A 24,902-nucleotide genomic window follows, 5' to 3' on the forward strand; every position below is an offset into this window, starting at 1 on the left:
TTCATGAAGAATCTCATCCAGATGAAGTACTGTTGCCATAGTCAATGACAAAAAACCTCACATCACTCTTTCAATTGAAATTTGGCTGGAATAGTAGCAGAGAAGAGCAGAGTGCCAAGTCATATTTTTGTTTTGCTAAGTGAATGGATGCTCCATCGTTTCAGCTTGAACCCATATGTCACTCATGCCAAGAGATATCAGAAACACGTTTTCTTCTGAAGAAAGAACACAATGAACCAATTAATCAAACCTTAAAACTGTGAAGAAAATTATTACAGCCATTTGTTAAAATACAAAAGGGCATTAACAAAACAAACAGTTCTAGTGATATTTGCTATGGTTAATGCAATGATATTTTCAATGTCCTGTGTTTGCAGAAAATTGGCATCCTCTTCTTTCCGGGACTCTAATGTTTCTGAAGACAAGTTTCTCAGTATTCTCCCGATTCACTAAAAAATGAAGAGCCTCATTCTGCATAAATTAGAATAAGAATATCGAAATACATGTGTTTGATTCTGCACTGTCTCAAATCTTTTTTAAAACTATGCAAAAGCATTAAGAAACCCTCCTATTTATAATTTTACATGATAGCAAAAGTAAGGCTAATCACACACAACCTCAACCAGAAGTTATGAATCTATCTGAAGGTGATTGTCTAAGTTCTCATTGTCAAAAAAAACAGGTACCACCAAAGGGTGGCAAATCCTAGGATGTTCAATTGTCCAGAACAAGTGGAATGAACTGAAAGCTCACGCCATCTACATATCTAATTTTTAGATGTGCAAAATTGGGCACGTAAATTATACAACAGAGCAGGAAATGGAGAATCAATCCCAAGAAGTACATTGGCTGAAAAATGTGTCTCAAATGGGACATCAAGACTAGATGATGCTGAGAAGATGGAAGGAAGCAGACAAGACAGCTTCAGAACAACGAGGCACTTTCTCCCTTAAGTGATCAGAGTTCACATTTTACCAGTCAGTACAGATGGGGTATCTGCATCTACTCCAAACAGATTTTTGGAAATAGAAATACATGTACCTGTACATTTTTTGATATTATTCTTTTAGTCATTATCATCTAAATACATAGACAATACACAGTCTTCAAATTTCATGGAAATAGATAACAGAAGTCAGAATTATGACCACATGATTGTGATACTCCATTCTCTTTGCTTTAGGACAAAAGTTCCTGAGATAGGGAAGTGTTTTTGTGTGATGGTGAGTTAGAACGTCACCACCAGCTGACAGGCTTAATGCAAAATCACAGTACAAAAGGTGACTTTAACAAACAAAAGTGATAGAGAACAATTTTTTGTTCTGCCTTGAACTAGGCAAAAGTGTACAGCTGAAGTCTTGCACTAATACCATGGTGTACTGTGGATAAGGAGGCAGGATCCCACAAACTATAGAAAAGAAACACACAGTAATCTTTCTGTGGTATATGAAGGCAAAGCACCTGAACAGTGTCAAAACATTAGAGGCCAACGTGAAGGCTGAAAAACAATCACTGAAAGGCATGTCCTCGTTTCATCTGAAAATCCAGGTTTCAACAGTCTTCCCAGAAAGTCCTCCCTGGGAATATCAATACAGTTATTTTAGAAAACCAAAGACAAAGTCATGGAAACTGATGCAACTTGCCACGAAATTTGACCACGAAGACTGGTAGATGCTCTACTGGTGTACATTATAACCTCCCTCCACTGAGATGAATAAACTATACTCCTTTGAATAGTATGTTTGCTGGTGTAAAGTCAACCTGTACTGTGTCAAGTCAGTACAATGCAAAAGAGCAGGCAAATTCTAGCTGATTTCTGATGGTTGTCTTGAGACCAGTAGCCAAAACAGCCTTTGAATATGGTCTATAGGGAAGGTGGCTTGTGCTCAGCAGCACTGTGTGTTCATTAGCGTGTAAAGGCAGTATCCCTGCACTTACTTACAGGGAAGACATCAGGAATAAGATGGTATCCCATAAAAGTTAGAGAAAAAGTATTTTGGCAGCAAGCAGGAATACATATCAGGCAATTACATCTATGGGAGAGCATGTACTAACTGCAGAACATGTACTAATGGCATATATACAGAGGACCCATCTAGCCCAAGCAAATGAAGCACTTCACAGAAACACATGCATCCCTCTGTGCCAAGCTGGATGCAGCATATACAAATATATATTTTGCAAAGGATGGAAAGTCAGGAACATTCTGGAAATTCAAATATCAGCATTCAGAATTCTGCATAGACACACACATTTCTCACTAACTTCAACCAGAAAACCAGTATGTGAAAATACGTCCATCTTCTAACCAGTGTTAGGGGCAGCCAGACAGATCTCTCTGTAAGTGGATCCAGTGGCAGCTGTTGACAATGGAAGTATCAGAACTATTACAGCACAACTAAATGACAAACAACGTACAACTAGGTCATGAATCTTTAAAGCAATTATTACATTTGACCCAAGATTGTAAGTACATACTTTTGGCTGCTTGTGCTGAACTACAGAAAACAGTGATTTATTATGCATAGAATTATAATAGAAATCTGGTACAATGCTTTCCTCTTCTGACTCAGAAAGAAGATGAATCTCTCATACCATAGAAATTGAAATGGCACATTTCATGGATACACAAAGAATTAAAAACTTTTGACAGATGTTTATAATTTAGTTCCAAAAATGGTCTGAATGAAGTGATTTTGACATGTATATGTGACTAAAATTGTCCATTGTAACAACTACATGATTTAGAATTTAAATAATAATAATAATAAAAAATCCAGCCCATCATGCTTCATGTGTTATATTTTAAAGCATCTATTCACTCAAAAATCTATCAAAAATCCTAAATAAAGAGCTACCAAACTGCACTTTAATTTTGTGACATGTTGTTGGACCTGATCAAAACCCAGCCATGACATTCAAAAAGATGTAACTACAAGCAGGCAGGCTAAACTGCAGTTATAGCAACCTTCAGGATCTCTCAGCCAGACAGGAAAGAGATCTAGTCCCACTCATTGTGAAATAATATTTATTTCCTGAATCAACATAATCTCCTTCATTAAAATGGATCAACTACGTTATGCCTAACCAGTTCTATAACACAGTACTCCTACTGCTCTCTGAAAGTCTTTGGAGTACCCATGAAACCTCTACACAGGACTCATAAAATGCACCATTACAAAAGTAAAAAGAAAAATATAGACAGTCATGTATCTGGTGCCCAATCTCCAAAAGCAGGTATAGCCACAACACCCCTCCCCACCCTCTTAGTGCAAGGCCTGCAGATAATGAAGGCAATGTAGAGTTTCCTTCACTACACGTTAAACATGTTAAATACAATTTAAGTATCAGAAAATTCTGAGTTCATGAGTTCAATTCTTGCCCATGATCAAATAGCTTCTCTTTTGAATGAGGACTCCAATGTCTCTGCTGTTACGTGCTTCTTATAGTGCGAACCACAAGAAAGACAAACTGTCATGTCATCTGTCATCAGATATTTTTTTTTTTGATCTTTTGTTTCCTAGCTATAATAGAACTTCATTCAGTTTGTACAGAAGTGAGTCATTTCATTGACATCTTTGGGCTTTAAATTGGAACATTGCTTAATAATTCCATTTTCATCAAAAGAAAACCCTCTACATAGATGTAGAATAAATGAAAAAAAAAACTGCAATGCACTGTTTAATGGACAGAAGATTATTGCTTATTCTCAGTATAGGCAAAAAAAAATGTATGTCACATTCATTAATCAACAACCAAAATTCCTGCTGTGAAAAATTTACAGTGAAGCTAAATCAGGTATTTGGTTTTGACAGTTCTTCACTTTCTAAACCCTATGACTTTGGACAGGAAAATTAAATGCACTTTTCCTTATTAACTTTCATATCAACACCTAGTTGCCTGAGAATTCAGAAATCTTATTACTGCTCACCAGAATTGTTGGATGAATTGTTGGTTAAAATAGGGCCAAATTTTCCACCAGCTTCAGTGACCTAGAAATCAGAACCTGACATTTCTCAAGTTCATCTAAAGCTTTTAGGGAAAGTTGCTGTCATTTCAGCAAGTGTTGTCTCCCCAAGGACTGTAACGTCAAAGCTTAAGGTTTCAGCCTTAGAAAGCAGCAAGCTAACTACTTCTAACTGGGACTAGAAAAGAAAGTGAAGGCAGCCTTGGTGTTTGACCTGCTGCGGTTTGCATATATATAGCACACGGGAGGATAACACAGCTTCATATCATTGAATCTTTCAGTTAATACAAAGCAAAAAGAAAAGCAAAAGAAAAGCAAAAGCCTTTTGATCTATTGTGTGCATTTGTCTAAAAACAATGATTGATGTTTTAAGGTATTTTGTCACTGTCCATGCTCAGAGCATTAAACACCTAGAACTTCCGGAACGGGTGAAAACATCCGGCTTGATAGGTTTTCTTTTCCAGTGATAGAAAAATGATGTCTAAAAGTGAGCAGAAACCCAGAGAAGGATTACATTAACATGCAATTCATAACATTAGCTCATTAAGCTTTGCTTTATCCTGGATTCTTTTATTCCAAAATCTCCATGTATAGGCTTCAATCAACACAAAAAAAACGTATCTGTGCTAATTTCATCAACAATGAGAGCTGTTCCTCTTTCCATTTTCTTCTTTCCCAGAAGTTGTAAGATAAAGTTGAAATGAACTAAAAAAATATATGCTGTTAAAGGACAGTTCATAGCACACTACAGATTAATTTAATTTATATTTTATCACAACATTTTTGTTTGAAAATAGGATGAAAAGCCCTTCCATATCCTATAGAATCATAGGATATCTCAAGTTGGAAAGCACACACAAGAACTTGATCCTACACAAGGCTACCTAAAAATTAAAACAAGTCTAAGAGCGTTGTCCAAATGCTTCTTGAGCTCCAGCTGGCTTGGTGCTGTGACCACTTCCCTGGAGAGTCTGTTCCAGGGCCTGCCCACCCTCTGGGTGAAGAACCTTTTACTAATATCCAATCTGAATTTCCCCTGTTGCAGCTCCATGCTATTCCCCTTGGTCCTGTCACTGGTCAGCAGAGAGCACAGACCAGCACTGTCTCCTCCTCTTCTCCCCCTCATGAGGGGGCTGCAGGCTGCCACGAGGCCTCCCCTCAGCCTCCTCTGCTCTGGCTGAACTAACCAAAGATCTCAGCCACTCCTTGTAAGTCTTGCCCTCCGGGTCCTTCACCATCTTTGGTGCCCTCCTTTGGGCACATCCTCACAAGAGCTTGCTGTAATGTTAGCGTACCCAGCTGGACAGCTTACAGAAATGCTATCTGAATAAGATGCCTGATCCAGTCCATGGACAATCCTCCCCTTAGAAGATGTCTGCAGAAGCATTATAAAGGGGCTGTAATTTTAGTCAACTCCCACACACTACTGAGGCCTTTAACCCATGGCCTTCAGGCTCTTACACTGGTGGCCCTACCATTGATTTCAGCAGAAAGTCTGGCTGAGTGCTAAGGGTTACACCCTAAAATAAATAAATTCAAGTTAGGGCCCTCGTTCAAACAGTTAAAACAATTAAGCATTCGCACATCTGCTTGAATGAACAGTACAAGTGATTAAATGAGATTCCTACACCTGAAGTTATACATGAGGAAAACCTTTGCAAAAATTAACAGAAAAAAGCAAAAAATATCAAACGAAGTACAATACTAAATCACAGTCATTTAAATCATAAAGGACAAAATGCTAGTGGTTATCAGTCTCCTTATTTAAATGTTGTTTATTTATTTAGAGCAAGTAATTAACAGAACCCTGAGATCACAGATAAAACTGCCTGGGTAGAATTTCCGTTTCCACACCATAGACACAAAATTCATCAAAGTGAGAGGCTTAAAAGCCTAATGCAGTGAAGACTGAAAATATTAAACTTTTCAAATCCTCATTTCTCTGGCCTTTTCTTCACCCCAGTCTCCTATCACTTTTTTTCTTAAAAGACATTATGTGTTAGGAGAGCAAAGCAGCCTGGGGAGGTGATATTTTACCATCGTCTGTGCTATTAATGCAGTTAAAAAATCCTCAGACTGGAAAAATCAGACAGATGCATCTTCCAGGTTCACATGTGCCAACTCCATCTGTTAAATCATTAAAACACAGGCTTGGCAGATTCTGGAGAAAAACACATTTGCTTTCACTATGAAGAGGAAGAGTAAACTTTCTTTCTGTTCTTATGATTCCCCTTCCCCCATAATTACTTTAATTTGAAAGCCTGCATGAGTGGGTATTATTTAAAATGTTACTGAAAAGCTGTTTCATTGAATTGGGGTACACGTGTTTTAAATTGTATGTCATAACCTGGGTTAGTCAAAGATACATTAGACCAAAGCTTATAGCTACATTAAGATGCTTCATCATCTATCTTTTGACTGCATATATCTTGTTACACTACCTAGTTAAACATTCATTATCCTTACAGGGAAGAACCCATCCAGGTTATGCTTCAGCTGCAGTTTACATAAAGAATGGCAAATCTGATCAAGAAAGTTGCCAAACCTTGAATAAAGTTACTGGTAAAAAATAAGCCCTTTTCCAAATTTGTAAAGAAAAAACTTACTTTGTTTAGGATATGCAAAAAGCAGCAAAATCCTAACCTAAATTCAATATCAACATCCTATATTTTCTCAATATCAATACTAAATTGATTTCTGCATTAGTTTTTCTACTACAGTGACTGTACAGTCATCCTTCACTATGGCAACATTACTTATGGAGCATATGTCTAAATATTGAGTCTTCTGAATGCAACTAAGTATGTCTAGGATCATTGGATTTCCTAAGTATGACAGTGTAAATATTTTAAATCCCATGACCTCCCACAGCTACTATAAAAAAAAATAAAACACAACAGATTGCTGCAGGATGCATTTCTTTCTCTTTGTATTCTACTGAGGAACTGAATTGCGTTCTCCAGGCAGGGGCTTATTCTAACAGCCTTCCAGGCATTAATATCGATTATCTTTTCAAAAAAATATCTTTCACAGAACATTCCATAGATGACAGGCCAGTCTACTTTGTCCAGCAGCAGAAAGGTACAGAGGTAGCAATAACTGTTAAACCAGCCACGGCTTTCTACAATGCAGAAACACACCAGCATTGTTTGAGACGTACATGGCCATTTCCACATACTTAGGAAATTTCATTTTCTTGAGTAATAATAAATAAAATCATCATGCTTTTCATGGAAACATTTTGCTACAAGATTAAACTTGGTCTGGATAGTAAAGCTTAAAAGCACATAGTAAAGAAAGGATAATTGTTATCTCTTTGAGCACACATCTCTCTTTAATAATAAGCTTCCATCCATATTTTAGAAGCAGTAGGATCCTTTCAGACTTAGTAGCAGAGAGATGCAGACATAGCTGCAGTGCTCAGAGGGGAAAACATGGAAGACTTCGGAAAGTGGACCGTGCAGAGCTGCTGGAGTTATGGCTGCTGGTGGGAGAATGAATTTTTACAACGAGAGGGCAAACCTCCTCTGTGGGCTGCTGGGAAGGCACAGAGCAAATCACCTTTCGATATCCAGGACCAAAACAGTGCAAAAGATTTAGTGTCTTCTTAGCACTAGGCATTAGCCTTTTCTCTGGCAAGACCTCCCACCACAGGGAGGACTGACCATTTTCCAAGGGAGTTTTAATGCAGTTTGGCTTGTATTTCCAAAAGAACTTCTTGGTACAGAAAATGGACTTCTTGCTATAGAAATTAGTCTGTATTAATCGACCAAATTCTATACGAACTTTAGTTCATATAATAAGTAATCAAGTAGTGCAACTTTTAAAGCAAGATTTATACTAAACAAACATGTTTAATATGTTAAGTTTGATATTTCCAACCCGTGATCTTCTGGATCATTTTACGCAGATCAAGAGTAATAATTCACAATTTTGATAGACTCCCTCTGAAAACAGTATCCTCAGATTATATTAGAAATATTTCCTATTTCCAGAAGTTCCCATCTGACTAAGATGTACAAATATATCCAACCACACACTTAAAAATTTATAAAAACAAAAGATCAAGTAGTGTGACCAATAAAGGCAAACTTATCAACTGTTATAACTTAGTGAACCCGAAGTAAGTGATATGTACCTTTAAAGTCATTAATGCATGCTGAAAACCATCTGCTACAAGGGTAGGCAAAGTACTTCATTCCTTGTTCTTTAAAAACAAAAAATATTTTATATTTGTGTATCTAGAACAAGTTTCAATTAACATTTAAATGCATGTCAAAATTTTATATTTACAAGCTCAATCAATTAAAAATGCATTAGTAATTTTAAAAATTTAGTGGTAGGATTATATGAATTACCTTTACATTTGAATTGGATTTGGGTTCATTTTAAGCTTTAAATAAAATATATTCCATTTAACCCAGCAGTTGGACTTGGAGATTCTATCTGAGACTTTTGTTTGCTTACAGTTTTGCAGCTATTTTATATCATCATATTAACAGTTGTTTTCCCTTTAGCATTCTTAACAGCAAAGCGGAGAAATGAACAGCTATTTCACATCAAGCTATCTGCTATTGCAAAACAAATACATTTGCATAAAGGGTATTCCATTGCATTGTAGTTTCAGCAAGACATCCTCCCATACAATTTTCTGCATCAAGGCTCATAAAACAGACCTTGGCTTTGAAACAGAGGTCTTACTTCATGTGTTATGAACTGCACCTTTTATTACTGTCAACAGTGCCCCACAAAACGCCTGCAGGAGCTGCAGGTCTTTCACAAAAAGGGGTTGGAATGCTGCGTTGAACACAACTGGTAATTCTCCTGCTTTTTGTAATGGATGATCAACAACTTTAAGAATTATTCTTGTATTTATGCAGTCCTGGAAGAATTCCTAGAACACTCACCTGCCTTACTCTAGTAAGACCAATCTAATATATATATATATTAGATTGGTCTAATTAGAACTAATTAGAATCTAATTAGATTGGTCTAATTAGAACTATTTTATATATATATATATATATATAAAATAGTTCAAGATATACAAAACCAGAGTACAACATGAGTGTACCAAAAAGCAAGTCAATGGCACACTGAAGAACACAAAGCAGAAAGTGTACTTCAAACATTTCCAAGAAAAAGGTTGTTATAAGTATATATTTTCTTCCTAGCAAGTATTTTAATGCATGTGCTCAGATGAAAAGCAGAAAAAATGCATCTAATAGAGGCAATAACTTTATCACATTATAGCTGCAAATAGAGAAATCTGAACTAAAACCAAATACCCTCATAAATTAGAGCACAATGAGATGCTCATAGCCATTATCACCTACAATCACCCTCAAGGGAAGCAAAATTGCATGGGACTAACAACATTTTCACTTATTTTAAAATTTAGAAAAGGCTTAAAAAAGTTTTACGTGCATATTACCTCAGAAACAATGTGCTACTTATTCTTCCTAGCAATGACATTTTACATAGCATTCTGGGATCAAAATGTAATTTCAACAATAATATATTTTCTGATGTTCTCCAAGGAAAAATTACTAGTTTCTTCTCTCTAAAAGGATTTAGATGGAATAACATCTGTGTTGAGATTATTGTGAATATGTTAAACTGACAGCAAGTCTCTAAGGGGCACTGCTCATTAATGTTCTGTGCATAAAATTAAAACTTGAAATATATTTTTCAATCCATTTTGAATCATTTAAGCAATTCTCATGCAAAGAAACTATTGTGCTGCAATAATATATTTGCAGAGTAGAATATGAAAGCTATTAAAATGTCCTAGACCCCCTGCCTTTCATGCGAAAAGAAAAAAGGCAGCTCTTCTGATTTGAAACATGCACTGTATTGAGAAAAAAAAATACTTTCAAAGACCATGAAGAGTTTGATTTCAGTTTATAGAATGCAACAAAATTCCAAATTATGTCTTTATTACTTCATCTTTAATTCATATTGTGCCTAGGTACTCCAGCACGTAATGGGGGAGAAGTCTGGCACATATTGCACATGGGCATTTACAAGAACTGTTTACAGTGATGAGACTATATGTGGTGGTCTTGTTCCCGATCTTTGAAACCACAATCAGGCAGCATCCTGCAAGCCCCTTGCAACTGGAGCTGTGGTGCAGTGCTCAGGGGGAATGCCTACGAATAAGGAATTTTAATGCAAATACGTCTTCCAATTTTAAAATGCCAAAGCCCTCCATATCACTAGTGGAAATAGTTTTATTTGGGGAGCATGTACACTATTTCCACCAACTATGGCATAAAGGTGTTTACATACAGGATAATGGAAAGAGGTATCTCACGCAAATCTTTATTTTGAACCAGAAAGCAATGAATCTTCTCAAAAACAGAAACTGAGGAATTATTGACAAGTATCTAAATTCAATAAAGATTTTTCATCCCTTTCAAGCACAGAAATCTGCATAAAGCTGTAGCTATGAGTGATATTTCATAAACAGAACAGAAAACATTTTACTAGGAAAACAGAGACACCAGACACTGTTCAAAAGTCGTTGGATAATTACGGCCACAACATGATCTTGGCCATTCTAAATTTGGCTACAAAATACAGTAGGTCTAAACCAGTCGTGGATTCCTCTCACATAGTAAACCAGGAACTACAATTAACATATTCTTGATGGTACACGCTTTAGCAGGGTTTGCTTGTTTTTGTTTGGAGTTTGTTTGTTGGTGTGTTTATTTTCTTTGTTTTGGTTTTGGAGTGAAGCCGGAACCCAGTGTCAATAGGACTTAGTTTACTTAAAAGAAATCACAGTAATCTAAACAAGCAGTTTACCACTCAAGCTTCCTACACCTGAAATATTTAGTAACGTTAGCAAAAGATGTAAGTTATTTCTACAATCTCCTCTATTAAGCTTCCACACTTAGTATGGAAGCATGGAGCAACAAGTACAGAACTGCCCAAAACTGCTAATTGACATTTTTGGTAAGCATTTTCAACGGAAGAGCATAAGCATAGATATACATACGCTTCTAACATCTTCGTCTTCAGAGGTTTCACTTCAGAGTAGAGAAGCATCGATGGTTAGTGTCTACCTGAAAGAAGAAAATGTTTTTCAGGTGTGTAAATGCAAAACTGGTAGTGCTTATAGTGTGAAGTGCAGGCCTTCAGAAATAAAACCAGAGAATATGGACTGGTATACACCACTGTGAGTTTCCTTAGGGACATTAGCATTCTCCTTTCCCTCACTGCTTTATCTCCCATCTGTGTATAATATTTGCACTTTCCAGCCAAGTCAGAGCACTGACAGTTGCCCCCACAGAGCTGCCAGATGTACAGCAACAATCAAATCCCATCAGGAGCGTGTGGGTCTTATTGGTCACATACAAGATAGTGGCACAGCCCTGAGACAATTCCCAAGTCACTAACATGTGCTTTCCATCACACATGCATTACATTGCACTGTCAGAATGCCTTAGATAGAACACAGCAGCAACATCTATGCCAGCAGGACACAATACAATAGAAGTTGCACAGCCCCCTGTGCCATAGCTGTTTCCAAGCAGAATTACATCTATAATGCTCATCTCCTCATAAGAAACATATTTCTGTTATACTCAATCTTTACAGTTGCTAGTTTGAAAAGTGTTCAGAAAACAAGTACATTATTCAAAGGTTCATTTAGTGACGAGTACTTCTCAACTTGTAAGCTTTCAGATCATAAAGGGCAGAAAAAGTCCTGCTTTATCATTTATATTTTTGCTTTCCCATGCACTGCGACGGTTGCTGCAGCACATGATGAAGCATGCCATTACAACAGCACGAGAAGACAGCGTTGGAAGAATCTCCCAGGCACGTTTCTGTTGCTACAGGCCTGAGGCTACCAAAAGTTCAGGAAGTCCTTACATCGCTAAAACCTCCTCTAAGCTGAGCCAAAGAGATGAGTTGCTCAGGGACTGTCCCCCCAAACTATGTTACATGCTGCTGATCCCCAAGCCACCTCTGTCTGCACTCTCCTTGCTGTACATAGGGGAGCAAAATAGTGAAATAGCAATGGATTTTTACATCATCCCAAAATTCTCAGAGAGAATTCTCAGCTGTACTTTTATTTTTAATGGTATACTTCCTACCTGAACAATGCAGAGCTCTTAGTAAAGAGATCAAGAATTTAGATCTAATTACAATTCTGTGCTGAATAATTTAAAATAATAATTTATGTTTATGTGCTAAGTAGCAGCAAATATAAAAATACTCAAAATACCATTTACAACAAAACTTTTTCTTTTTTTTTAATTTTCCTACCCATTCACTGATGAAAGGCAGAGGACTCTTATCTCTACCAGCAAGAATAGTTAAGTGCAAAAAAATCTGTGCAGTTGATAACATGATGCTGGAATTAAGGACATGACCTAGGTTTGGCCTCATAACTGAAGCTAAAAGTTACAAGACAGCTGGTTTAGAGTACTGTCAAGTGTGATGTACTTTATACCTGCACCTATAGCACTTGGGCACAAGTATAATCTGGAATCATCAATCTCAGCCCATTCAGTGGAAGTTTAGATGCTCATAAACAACACTTGCAGATACTTGCATAGAGCCTGAAAGAGAACAACTTTGTTCCTTCCAAGCAACTTGTACTATCTGCTGCAAGAAGGGAGCGAAAGGTCTGTAAAAACCAAAACACGCCAATTCCACAGCAGTGGCATGATGTCTTATGGCAGGTGAAAGAATATCTAAAACTCAAGAGGCCAATCTGCTACTCTTGTGTTACACACAGGTTGTAAGTTCTTGAAGGTTCACTTGATCAACAGCAGTACTACTGAGTACCCAAATAACTGGGTAGTTTCTAACTGGAAGAGGAATAAGCAGTAGCAGTAGGATTTTAGCATTTATGGCCTTAGGATTAAGCATTATAGCCACATTAGTTTACCCATCTTAGAAGATCCAAATAGTGCTTGCCCTTAAACAAGGCATCAAGTATTTAGACTTGATTCTATTTAAACATGTATCTTCAGTGATTTATTATCTGCTTCACCATTTGCCACATGTTGACAAATGCTGCTGTATTTAACTACAAGACCCAGACTTTCAGCAAATGACCTTTGAATCTCAATGGACATGTATCCCTAAGTCATTCTGTAGAGTTAGTAGCTCATTAAAATCCTATTTCACTTCCTTGGTTCACATTGCCTATGTTTCAATGTTGCCCTGTGCTCATAAGAACCTGATAAGACCTAAAGCTAACAATTAACTTATTTGCATCACCCCACCTGAAAAATAATCAGTTGCGTATGAAAAGAGAAACCCTGAACATTATCCAGTCCCGTTTTCACAAAATTAGTGCAAGTTTCATTCTCTCTTGACAAATGCTACTACAGTTTAAATCCTGACACATAGTAAACTATCAGTTTGATTACTTTCATTAGCAAATTACTTATTTTCACAGAAACCATCCAGACTGTAATAAGAGTGCTCCTGAGATAAATGTGACTAAGCAGCAGGAGTTAATTAAATAGGACAATGAGTAAGCATTTATGGGTGTGATAGGACACCCAGCTGATCTAATTGCTAGTCTAATTATCAATTAGAGAGTCAAGAAATGGCATGTAAGTGAAATATTCTATTTGCTGATAGTTTAATGATTTTTGGAAACCCAGAAGAGCAGTATTAATTACTATTTTAGGATTACAAGTTGTTTTTTTTCCTCTTATTCAGACAGAAGTTCTTGCTATGTCTAAAGTGACTCCTAGATGTATTTAAAAGGTATTTAAAGACTTAGATCCAGCAACTAAGCATTCAAACACACTACCTATAAACCATACAGCTCAGGGGTCAAAATCTTGCTGCAGTTGTTTTATAAGATGGATAATAATTGTCCACTGGTGTCAGTAAGTTACCCTAACTATTCACAGTGTTACTATAAACCCATTCCCATAAAGGGGCCAGGCAACTATTTAAATCCCTAAGTACAAAGAGCCGCTTGGCTACACTCAGTGTTGCAATAATTTATAAAGCAACAGAAAGAAAATAAAAGCCCCTCAAAAATTGATGGAGAGCCAAAAATATTAATATATTGGAACACAGTGAACTTTTAACAAGCTGTAAATATTTTTGGAGGTTTTCGCATACCCATAAAGAGGACTGGGATCTTTCTCAGATCTTCTAATATGAGCATGTAGCTTGTAAAGAGAAACTTGAAGACAAAGAGGTCAGACAGTTTGTCACAAGACTGATGCTATTCCCTACTACAACCACCAAAAATCAAATGTGTATAGCAAGGTGCACATCAAGAGCACCAAAGGACTAGAGACAGCAGGTTGAAAGCCTAGAAAGCAGAAAGTATCCCTCGTAGCACACACAGGACACATTAACAATCAGATTCTCTTTGGAATAAAAAATGGCACGCTCCAACTATTCTTCACATCTATTACAATTAAAAATACCACAGGTTTTGTGACCAAAGTCCCCTGCTGGGGTTTCAAAGCCCCCTAGCAGCTCAGGGCACCCAGCTGCTTGCTTTCTGCTGAGGGGACCCAGCTCAGCAGAACTGCGGGTTCAGAAATCACCTCCTCCTCTGACACACGCTAACTCCACGCACTTTTCACCGGCTTAGCTCAAACATGTTTCCGCAACGAGCGACGTTTTAAAAAATAAAATAAAATAATAACGAATAAAATTAAATTACTAGCAACGTCAAGGTAGCTTTCCTGAGGGACTTTAAGGTGACGAGGAAACCCAGAGTGTTTATTTTTCGCCTTTCACCTGCGAGACGTGGATTACGAGGCCACCTCAGGAGGTACCCGCAGGGCGGCACCGGGCCCGCGCTTTTCCCGCCCGCCCTCGGCACGAGCGCGGCCCGGCCCGGCCCGGCTTCGCCCCGCCAAGCCGTGCCCCAACGGCCCGGCCCGGCCCCATGGCGCAGCGCCGCACCGACGGGGCGCAGCTGCGCGATTTCGTAGCGGAGGACACCTGCTGGTAACAGCCCCAGCTCGCCCCGGGCCTCCCCTGCTGCCCCGTCCCACCAAGGCAGCCTCTCCGGGAAGCTTTGCCCTGTCAGCGCAGGGAGAAGGGATTTGTTCATATTTTTATTTCACGCGAATTGGAAAAGCTGCGTGTCCCCCATACTGTGTGTGTCCATTCCCCCGACACCCTCAGAAAGCTGAAGGGTTTTCTTTCCCTCAGGTGTGAGAGGCAAAGCAGTGGTAACAGACCCTGGGGAGCCAGTGCTGCCCCAGTCCCTTGGCCCCTCAGTGTGAGCAACTGGGAGCTGGGCTGGGGCGAGGGGAGGGCATCACTATTCAGTGATGTACATGGCAAAGTTTCAAGAAGTTTCATCAGCAAATGGAGTTAAAAGCAGGTGTATGAAAGCACATCGGTGCTTATGTCTCACGCCTTTCTAAAAAGCTGTCACAACAAACATGACCTCCTCCAGTTCCTAATGTAAATATAACCTGTGAGGAAGTACCTTCATGCATATTTTTTCATTTCCATTTCATCATGGAAAATATTTACCTTTATCCCTGAGTCAGAGAATTGATAATGCATAAAATAACTTGCTATTTTGAGGCAGAGGACTAAAGATTCATCCTATTGCTGTGCTTTTTGACAACAGTTGTTGGGTTTGTTTGTTTATTTTGTTTGTTACCTTTTAAAAGGTAGCTTTCAAAGTCTTAAATATTTCTCCATTTCAGGAAAAGATACATTGAAAGCGAACTAGAAGCTGCAAGAAAGTGGTCTCACAAATGGGGATTCTTGAAAACACCTCCAGAGGTAAAACTGAATTGTATAGAAGCAACATATGAAATTTACTTGCACACAAATATATCTGGACACAACATGATGAGAGCACAGAAGTGTAGAAAAGTAACGAGTATGCTTTCCTAAGTCAGGTTCACAGTTAACAAATGCAGTACCTTTAAGATGAGTTCAAAGTTTCAGCTTTCCCCTGAACAAAATATGGCAAGTGGTAATTTATATGCTATACACATTCTGATATATTTCTCTTGAGAAGCATGACTCCCAATAGTGCTAACAAGTACTAGATGCACACTGACAGGAAAATATTTCCCCTTTGTCTATCCATATGGTAGATTAAAAATCAAGGGGAAAAGGTTCTAGCTAATTAAATTTTCATTGGAGAAGTTTACAGCAAACTAAAATATTTGGAGAGATGTCTATTCTCGATGATGTTTAGATATTAGAATATAGTATCACATGATATTACCTTTGGAATCACAATATTTAATTGCTAAAGAACAGGATTGATGCATCCCCTGAATAAAGTTATAAATTTACTTACCATGGAGCTAGAAGTATTTAAACTGTTCTGGGATTTTTCAAAATTCCTGTAGGCATCCAAGTTAACACCTTTAAAATATTTGATTCTCTAGGCTTCAACATCCATCCTTGATAACCACAGTCTGTCACGTATACCACCTTTGCACAATGCTAATAGATCTACAGCTGTAAAGCTGACAAACTCTATACATTGTTACTGTTGGTGAACATGTGAAATTATCATTTATTAATCTTTGTTTTGTGGTCATATAAGATACATAAGATATCTTTCTAGCCTGTCTTGCACCAGTGGTGCAAGAGAGTTGGAATCGCTCAGCAGTACTTGCATGTTATCTGAAATTCAGAATTATATCACGTTCTGAAAACAAAAAGTACATTACAGTGATTTCTAAAGCACTACATTAAGTAGTCCTGTTTTAGATGGAAAGAACAGGGTGTACAAATGCCGCAGTGAGGGAAGTGGTATTGATACCAGTATTTTTTTTTTTAATGATATTTTTATTTCAGTTGATTGAAGATGAAAAGAAAGAAAAAACAATGCCCAAGATACAGCTTCCAGAACATCTGCAGATTCGACCTGTGACCCCTGTGGAAAAATATATTAAGGTTAGAAAATTAGATTTTATAATTGTAGTACAGCAATACATGTATTCAGAAACTATGCGAGCTCTAAAAATTAGTTGTCTTGTAGCAGTGGGCCTTTAAATAAAGGTCAGAGTAAATTGTATTTGCAACACAAGCAACGCTTTAAAAGCATTCATTTAAGACAAGGAATTTGGTTGTTAGTTCCCAGAGCTTTCACTGTATGTAATCTTTCTGTAAAGCCCCTCCCTTGTACTCTCCTTTGTGGCATCTAGTAACAGAACAATCATCTGTACAGCTTCTTACAGAAGAATGCTCACAGAGCCGTTTATGACTGCTGACCATTCATTGCTCAAATATACACATCTTACTTCAAGGCTTATCATAACCTGATCTCTCTGTTGTAACTATTGGTTAAGATGCAGCAATTTTTCTAGCTTTATGTAAGACAGTATTCTTTTTGGCTGAGATGATGCCACTATCCTCTTCAGTGGCACAAATTAAGTTGGCCAGCAGAAGTCAAGTTCTAATGAGCCAATTCATAACTATTTGCTTTTATATTGTATGATTTATGTATGTTTTGTCTCACAGTTGGAAATTAGTAGAATGAGAACCTTGGTCTGATTCATAAATATACGGTGTAAGAATCACCACTGAATTGAATAACTATATAGGAGGCTAAATCATTGTCAATGGGAGAGGAACATATAAAACGGGAAGCAGAGCACACTAACAAAAAGGAAGGTTATTCTACTTGGAAGATTAAGGAAAGAAAAGAGATTGAAAATTCCTACTTGTTGAACTTTATTTCAAAGGATTCCAAGGGTGGTAAGATAAGGTGAGCACGTAATAAAAGCTTATACTGAAATTAGACTGAACCAAAAAGTAAGTGCTGAGTGTGACAGAGAAATTAAATGTCAGCATTTCTGCTGTTACTGCTACTTGTTCTTCAGTTTTGTCTCAAGCATCCAATTTCAGTCAGTCAGCTTTGCCTTGGCTGCACAATGATGGTGTGTGTTACAAATCACACACACATGTTATCAGCTGCTAAAGTAGCATATGTAGCCTGGTGCATACTGAAAGAGGAATTGGAATTTCAATTTCACCTCAGAATCTTTTTTTTTTTTTTTTTTTTTTTTTGCGCCAAGGAAGACGGGCTAGGTGTGATTTAGGTCACCCTCTACATATTCAGAGTGAAGTTTCTTAAGTCCATTTTCAGAACTGTGTGTCTTCCTGCACATTTACCTTCATGATAATAGTCATTATATCTGTTCTTCTCTCTAGGTTAGATTAATAATTGGTTCTCATTGTCCTTTCCCCCAGATTATAAGTAGGACATGGTTTTGTCCATTATCCAGCTCAGTGGGTGGCACATTTGGCCATAAAAAATGATCTTTTCAGAGGAACTGCTCCACCTAAATATCATAAACATTTTCTAATCTTGGCCAAAGAACAAAGTGAAGCAACTCTGGCAAGAGAACTGAAACATTGTTCTCTAGCTGTGTATTTCTCTACTAAGTCCCCAGATGCTAAAATGATATAACATGCCCGATTGGGAAGATTCAGCCAAAGTAAGCACAGCAGTCAGTGAACAGAGGCTCTTGGCTTTTGGTGTGTTTCATTTTTGGCAAGATTAGTTGCAGATTAACTTGATGCTTACCCATCTTTTAAAGTAGAAAAGTGGGATGGATAAGTACTTCTGGATGCAAAAGCCAGCTTGGTCAGTAATATCTTTAGCATTTGGCCACAAAACTACTATTCCATAGCTGCATTGCTACCAAACACACTGCATCAAGTATAAAATGCTTTTTTTTCCTGTTTAGAGACGTTAACTAGCTTAAAGCTTATTATTTCTCTGTAAGAAAAAAAGTTAAAGCTAAAGCTTAATTCTTCTAATTATGTAAAGGCAGTAAAGTCCTTAGAAACATACTGAGCTAAACTACATATATATATATATAAAGTATGCTGACATATATTACTTAATAATAGCTTTTTTTTTTTTTTTTTTTTAAATTTCCTGTTATACATACCAGTTCAGGCACTAAAAGAATTCTTAAAAAGAGTGGTAGATGAAAGTTACTTCACTGGAATTTGGCCATTTTACTTCTCTCTTCCCCTGTGCCTTGCTATAGAATGGGACCTAAACTATCCTAATGACTTTTTATATTATAAGCCATCCTGCATTATAAATCAAACTTGCATTCAACTATTTGAAGTTCTTATTTCCTTCCATTAATGTCAGTGTGTGTTCAGGATATTAATTCATTGGATTGCATTTAAAACCACTATTTTTAACAAATTCTCATTTCCATCCACGCAAGCAAAAAAGATGTTACATGAGAGAAATTACAATTAAAAATCTGTTAATTATTGAATTCTATATGTTGCTTTTATTCTAGGTGAATCCATCTCCTCCAGTACCTAAGACTACCCAGGGATTTATTGGCTGGAGATCATCTGTTCCTGGGCTGGAACTCGAACGTTGTTTTGAAATCCAAAGCAGCAAAGATACCTTTTCCAAGGATTTGAAGTGGCCATGTGAGCCCTCTGACTGACATTAAGAAATAACAATTAGGCACGCGGATCCATTTGTGCTCCTAAATTAACGTTCTCTACTGGACTGTTAAACATTTGTCCTTTGAAATCTATCTATCTAAACATCCACAGTCATTCTGGTAACGTGTGAACATCTTAATACAGCATTTTACTTGTTGCTCATTGTTTGGAAATCTGTAGCATTCTGGTGGTTAATACTGCTTCAGATTCATTCAGAAGTGACAATGAATAAACTCATGTAAATATAAGAGAGCAGGTACTACTTTTGTTAGCGTTAGTAACTGTATGATTTTAAAATACTTATTGAAAGTTTTTTAAAAACATGTTTTGAAATGGCAGAGAACTTTTTTTTTTTGTTTCTCTGTGAAAGCCTCCACTCAGACTCAGTTTCACAGCAGCTTATTCGAACATAGATACAGACTGCCATGCTCTTGACATGTTCCTGCACTGCTGAATTGGTTTTCAGTCAGATCAGCACTTTGAATGAGCTCACTACTGAGTTTCTCACATGCATAAAAGAGATAGCATAAAAGAGATTCCTTTTGTAAAAGAAAGGGATGGGAAGGGGCAGAGGACAGTAGCAGGCATGACTTAAATTGGCTCAAGTTGCCATGAAACTGCACCCTTATATTTGGAAAGAAGCTTTCCTTGTTAAATAAATAAATAAAATCCCAAACTACCACCTCCAGAAAAGATAATTATCAGGTTTCATTATAGCATACCCACTGTAACTTGAAAATATATATATATATATATACATATATATATATAAAAAACAGGCAAATCGTAAGTGTAGTTAAGTCATAATTACTAAATGCATTGTCTTTTACATTGTGCATGCTTTACAGGCAGTTTGTGTACTTAGGTAAGTAATTAAATTCTTCCCACTGGAGTTGCCTGATTGGTTTAAGTAAAGCACACAAAAGCCATTCAGCAAAATGAAGTTACTTTCAAAAAACAGTTTTGGTATCAAAGCAGTTTTTTAGTTTTCAATTAATTGATCAAAATGCAAGTTTCTAAGCATAAGTTTCTAGGTAAAACTAAGTTACAAAAAAAAAAAAAAAAAAAAAAAAAAGCTAAATTGGCCTACTACGAATATTTTCTTGCTTTGAAATTTTCTAAATCCATCCATTGTCATGCGTCATTCAACACGTTTTACATAAAAACAACAACATGTTATCAAATCATTTATTATGGCAAGCTTATTTTCGGAAATATTTATGTAGAAATCAAAAGAAGAACAACCCACATTAACAATTCCAGTAGTTTCTTGAGTAACCTACCCGACATTCTTCAGGCTATCAATTACCACTCTTTGTTTGAAAGGTCTGCTACGTAGCATTTAGATTTGGCAAGCTTGTGGAATCTCACTTCTATCATGTTTACCAGACATCCCACACCACATAGCATGTTACAATATAACATTATATCGATAATATAACAATGGAAAGAGAGAAAATTAAATGCTTTTCCATACTGTACAAATGATATGCTTTATGAAACTTTCAGGGATAACCTGCCATTAAAATCAATCAAAATATCAGCTGAATGACCTGAATGATCAATCTCGTCTCTCAGTGTTAGATAAACCTTTATGAATTGGTTCCTCCCGTCAGTGATGAGAGATCCAAGATTTTTGGTTTACAATAAGCACATAGTTCCCCTGGATACTAATAAAGAAGCCGATAGGCACTTATTAGTACAATGTTAGCAAAGCAAATGGACGTAAGAGGAATGCATTATCAGCAAAGCACAGAAATATTTAAGTGAAATGGATGATGTGATGTATGTGCCAACTATTTATTTCAGAAATGTGCAGCATTTGTTCTCTCATGTGTCATAAGGTACATTTTACAATAAATATATTTACACTTACATATCTGTTAACAGTAGAGGATTGCACTGGGAGTTACTGGTGTAGCTGTCTCAGAGTTGTAGAGTTAAGTCTTGTTCTTCATTACCTACCTGAAGGTTTGCCAGGACTTCTGAAAACTCAGAAGGAGCCTCTTTAGTTGTAGCAACTATTTGGTTCTAGTTCTAGCTGGCTAACATTTAAAATAGAAGATTGTTGAAACTGCCTCCACGAAATTAACACATTAATACTCATTATTGCTTAAAGAGGAAAGACTTTTCTCTTTAATCCTGCTACAAGATCTCCATTGTTTTCTGCAGCAATCGATATCTGTTTCTTGAGTCAGCAGTAAGTCCATGGCTTTCATAGCAGTAGGTCAGCAGCTAGTGTTTGCTCTTTCATTCTTCCCAAGAAATGACTCACAGTTATCAACATCCCGCCTATTTTTTTTATATCCAGTTCCAAGTGCCCACAAAATAATAATATTTTACTTTTTCCATATTCTTTACAAATAATGGAGAAATGACTCATATCCTTTGGAAAGATTACCAAAGAATGAGAATACACAGCAGAACTAACTTCAGTCACATTACTTTAAAACCAGAATAAAGAATTACTTAGAATCAGACTCTGCAAATCTAAACTAAATTGCAGTTTAGCTACTAACTATAACATATGTAAACAGTTCACTGAACAGGCAAGATAATTATAAGAACAATATTTTATTTAAATTTTAAATGCTTTATTTTCATTACTAGGTTTCTATACTAGTTTATATAAGTAATATAAAGGGAGGTGTGTAAGGAGTATTATGTATTTAAACTTCCTATAGCATGTATCAGTCAATTGCTGATCCATATACTTGGGATTTTGGTACTATAAACCTATTTCTTTTCCCAGCCCAAAAAGCTGGTTTGGCTTTGCAACTGACAAAGTACTGCCCAGTCAATTGCCTCAGTTGTGAATCCAAATCGCTGATACAGGTTTATTAAATCACCTTGTAATGTTTCAAACCTGGCATCTAATTTGTGGAAATTAACCTATTTATTGAAGCCAAGCTTGGCACATAAATGTCACTGCACACTGTAAAATATCACACTCCAAGGTCAGGACAGTGTTAGTGAACTCAGTGCACACGCTGCCAAAATGCTTCAAAACAAAATTAAATCACTTCAAACATGCACCAAAAGTCAAGACGATTGTAATTTTATATGTGTCTTAGGCCTCTGCTTCTATGCAAGTCAGAGCAGAATTAGATGTTTCTAAACATATATAAAAAGTTATGTGCTTTATTTTTCACCAGAATTTGAAAACAGGATGATAGTGTATTTAGATGTCTTCTATGCTTCAGTGTAAGCTTCATTTGGTGTAGTCGTTTATGATTTTTTTGGTGGCCTATAGTTCATATTAACAAAGTGACGCATCAGTTCTTCCATAGTTGACTCAAAATTTTCAGAAAACTGAGGCCATCTTATCTTTTGACTATTGTTTTCAGTTAAACTAGTTCTTAGTAACAGGCTGTTTTTGAGAGAAACTATGGAGTACACTTTCAGAATTGCATGTGCAAAAAAAATGGTGTATTTGATACACAATCACCATAGCAAGATATTAAAGCAGGTTGGCCACACATTTTTGCTACTGTGGATTTTTGCTTGGTTATACCTTTCTTGGAGCATATTGACATCATAGTAATCTTAAATGACAATTGCATTTAAGTTGAAGTACTGTGAAATCAGAATTAGCTTTCTCATAAGCACTCGCTTGCTTTATCAACAACATAATTGGGTGGAAAAAAAAAACAAACTTCACAACGTGTTCTTTTCTGTGTTTTTAGAACTGGCATAGAACTGGCACATGCTATTTATAATTCAATTAATACAAGATATTTTACAGGGAGCTCAGATCTGAAAGATTTAAATTTCTTTAAAATGCATTTGCAGCAGAGAGTAAAGATTTTTGATCGGATGATAGTAAAATAGTGATTCTGTGTAAGTAGCACTGGTCAAATTGCAGTCACCATAGAAATGTTGCTGTAAGTCTTGAGACATGCAAAAAGAAAAGCAGACACAGTATGTGGACGACCAATTGATTTAGCTGCTGTAAAATGTGGCCACTTAGAGAATGACTCTAATTGCTATTCTACATGAGACACTGCTACACAGGTACATGCTCTGACTACCCTAATGGATACCTACTACAGTCCCTAATTTGTGCAGAAATTACTGTCTCCAGTTCCTGCTGTGGCTGCTCTGTCAGCCTGCAGTAACTTTCATTCTAAGATTGTTTGCCTTGCAAAACAGGGGAGGTGGATTTTTTTTTTTTTTTCTCCTTTTTGGAGATCTAAGGCATCCACACACATTGTTTCCTTTTGTGAAGGATTCTTTGTGGTTTCTTCCACATTCTATAACGTCCCAAAACAACAAATACTAGCCAAACGCAGTCATTGTCAACCAGACCAAAATCTCTACTCCCACGTGAAGCCCAGTCCAGGTCACTCCTTGCATTATGTTCCTAAATGTGTTGGATTTAGTTCCCCTTGCAACCATAAATGTCTGTGCAGCAAGACAGATAAGGCCCGTTTGCTGACTGTTACCTCCTTCCTGACTCCTGTGGTTTTCACATCCCATCAAGTTGTTACTTAACTAGTTGAAAGCATGTCAAACCATTTCATAGGACTATAGTCATAAATTGAACTGTTCTGGAAAATGATACTGTTGTACTGTGAAGCTGATTGGGTCCAGTGAAAAAAACTTTACCAATTTGGTCTACTCTGGTCAGACATGGAAAAGACCAGTAGTAAAGCAATACTCAAAACAAAACCAGAAACTGCAAAAACAGCACAGAAATTGCTAAAATCTGATTCAAGTTGCACCAGTGAAACAACACGGGAAATGGACATTGTCAAATTGTCCAAATCCGATGTCCATTGTCCAAGTCAGATGATTTGGAGATATTTTTGACCTTAGGGTTTCAGGCTGCTCACACGTCAACGCTTGCTCTGTTACACAGAGAACAGGTCAAAGAAATTAAAAGACTACTCTTTCTTGTCTGTCTCACTGGTGGGCTTATTTTCATTAAGGTTCCTGATGGTAAATTATCTGATATAACCTGAACAGTACCACAGGGTTGCTTTTAATCTCAATGTAAAGACTTCGATATTGCCACCTTTAAAGACATGCTTCTGAGTCCAAGCACTGAGTTTTAAAGGCCCTTACAGAGTATGAAACATTTAAAACCATTCAGTGGTGGCAAGCCACTGGTCACCTAGCATGAGGTTTGCAGAGAAGCTGGGGGTTGTATCCATGAAGAGAGTTCTGAAGCACTTGTCTTTTCCTCTCCTCCATCCACGAACTGCCACGGCTTCAGCTGGCCATCACACACTATCTTATGGACAGCATCTCAGCATTCGGGGAGGCAGCTCACCAGATGTTCAGAGAAGGATCAGATGGAATCAGACATATGAGTAAACACAGCAGGTTAATTTTAATTCCTATTCATTTAAGCAGATGCAGCTGTATTTACCATAGCATACAAAGTTCAGGCTGGACACACAAAGCAATGTATTCTTCAGAACACTGCAGCTTCAAAAGGTTCTAAGGCAGGTTAGCAAAAAGCATCATTATGTCTGATCCCCAGTGTAAGATTTTTCCAGCCTTTAATGATTTATTTATT

The 24,902-nt window shown here is 37.1% G+C and overlaps 1 protein-coding gene and 1 long non-coding RNA gene across 2 annotated transcripts in view; one reads left to right on the plus strand and one right to left on the minus strand.

Annotated features, from left to right (window-relative positions):
• C20H20orf85 (chromosome 20 C20orf85 homolog) overlaps positions 1 to 19,626 on the plus strand; it is a 43,723-nt gene extending 24,097 nt beyond the window's left edge. Inside the window, exons 2-4 of the mRNA XM_035344066.1 lie at positions 15,634 to 15,712; positions 16,748 to 16,846; positions 19,222 to 19,626. Of these exons, the coding sequence (XP_035199957.1) occupies positions 15,634 to 15,712; positions 16,748 to 16,846; positions 19,222 to 19,377 (334 nt within the window). The 3' untranslated portion in view covers positions 19,378 to 19,626. The remainder of the gene's footprint in view (positions 1 to 15,633; positions 15,713 to 16,747; positions 16,847 to 19,221) is intronic.
• Positions 86 to 12,552, minus strand: LOC118176810. Its single transcript, XR_004755526.1, has 4 exons — positions 12,432 to 12,552; positions 11,849 to 11,958; positions 10,971 to 11,037; positions 86 to 215 (listed from the first exon to the last, which is right to left on the minus strand). It is a non-coding gene; the product is annotated as an uncharacterized LOC118176810 (long non-coding RNA).
• Positions 19,627 to 24,902: the final 5,276 nt, after the last annotated feature.

This window comes from Oxyura jamaicensis, chromosome 20, assembly GCF_011077185.1.
Source record: "Oxyura jamaicensis isolate SHBP4307 breed ruddy duck chromosome 20, BPBGC_Ojam_1.0, whole genome shotgun sequence".
NCBI classification, from domain to species: Eukaryota; Metazoa; Chordata; class Aves; order Anseriformes; family Anatidae; genus Oxyura; species Oxyura jamaicensis.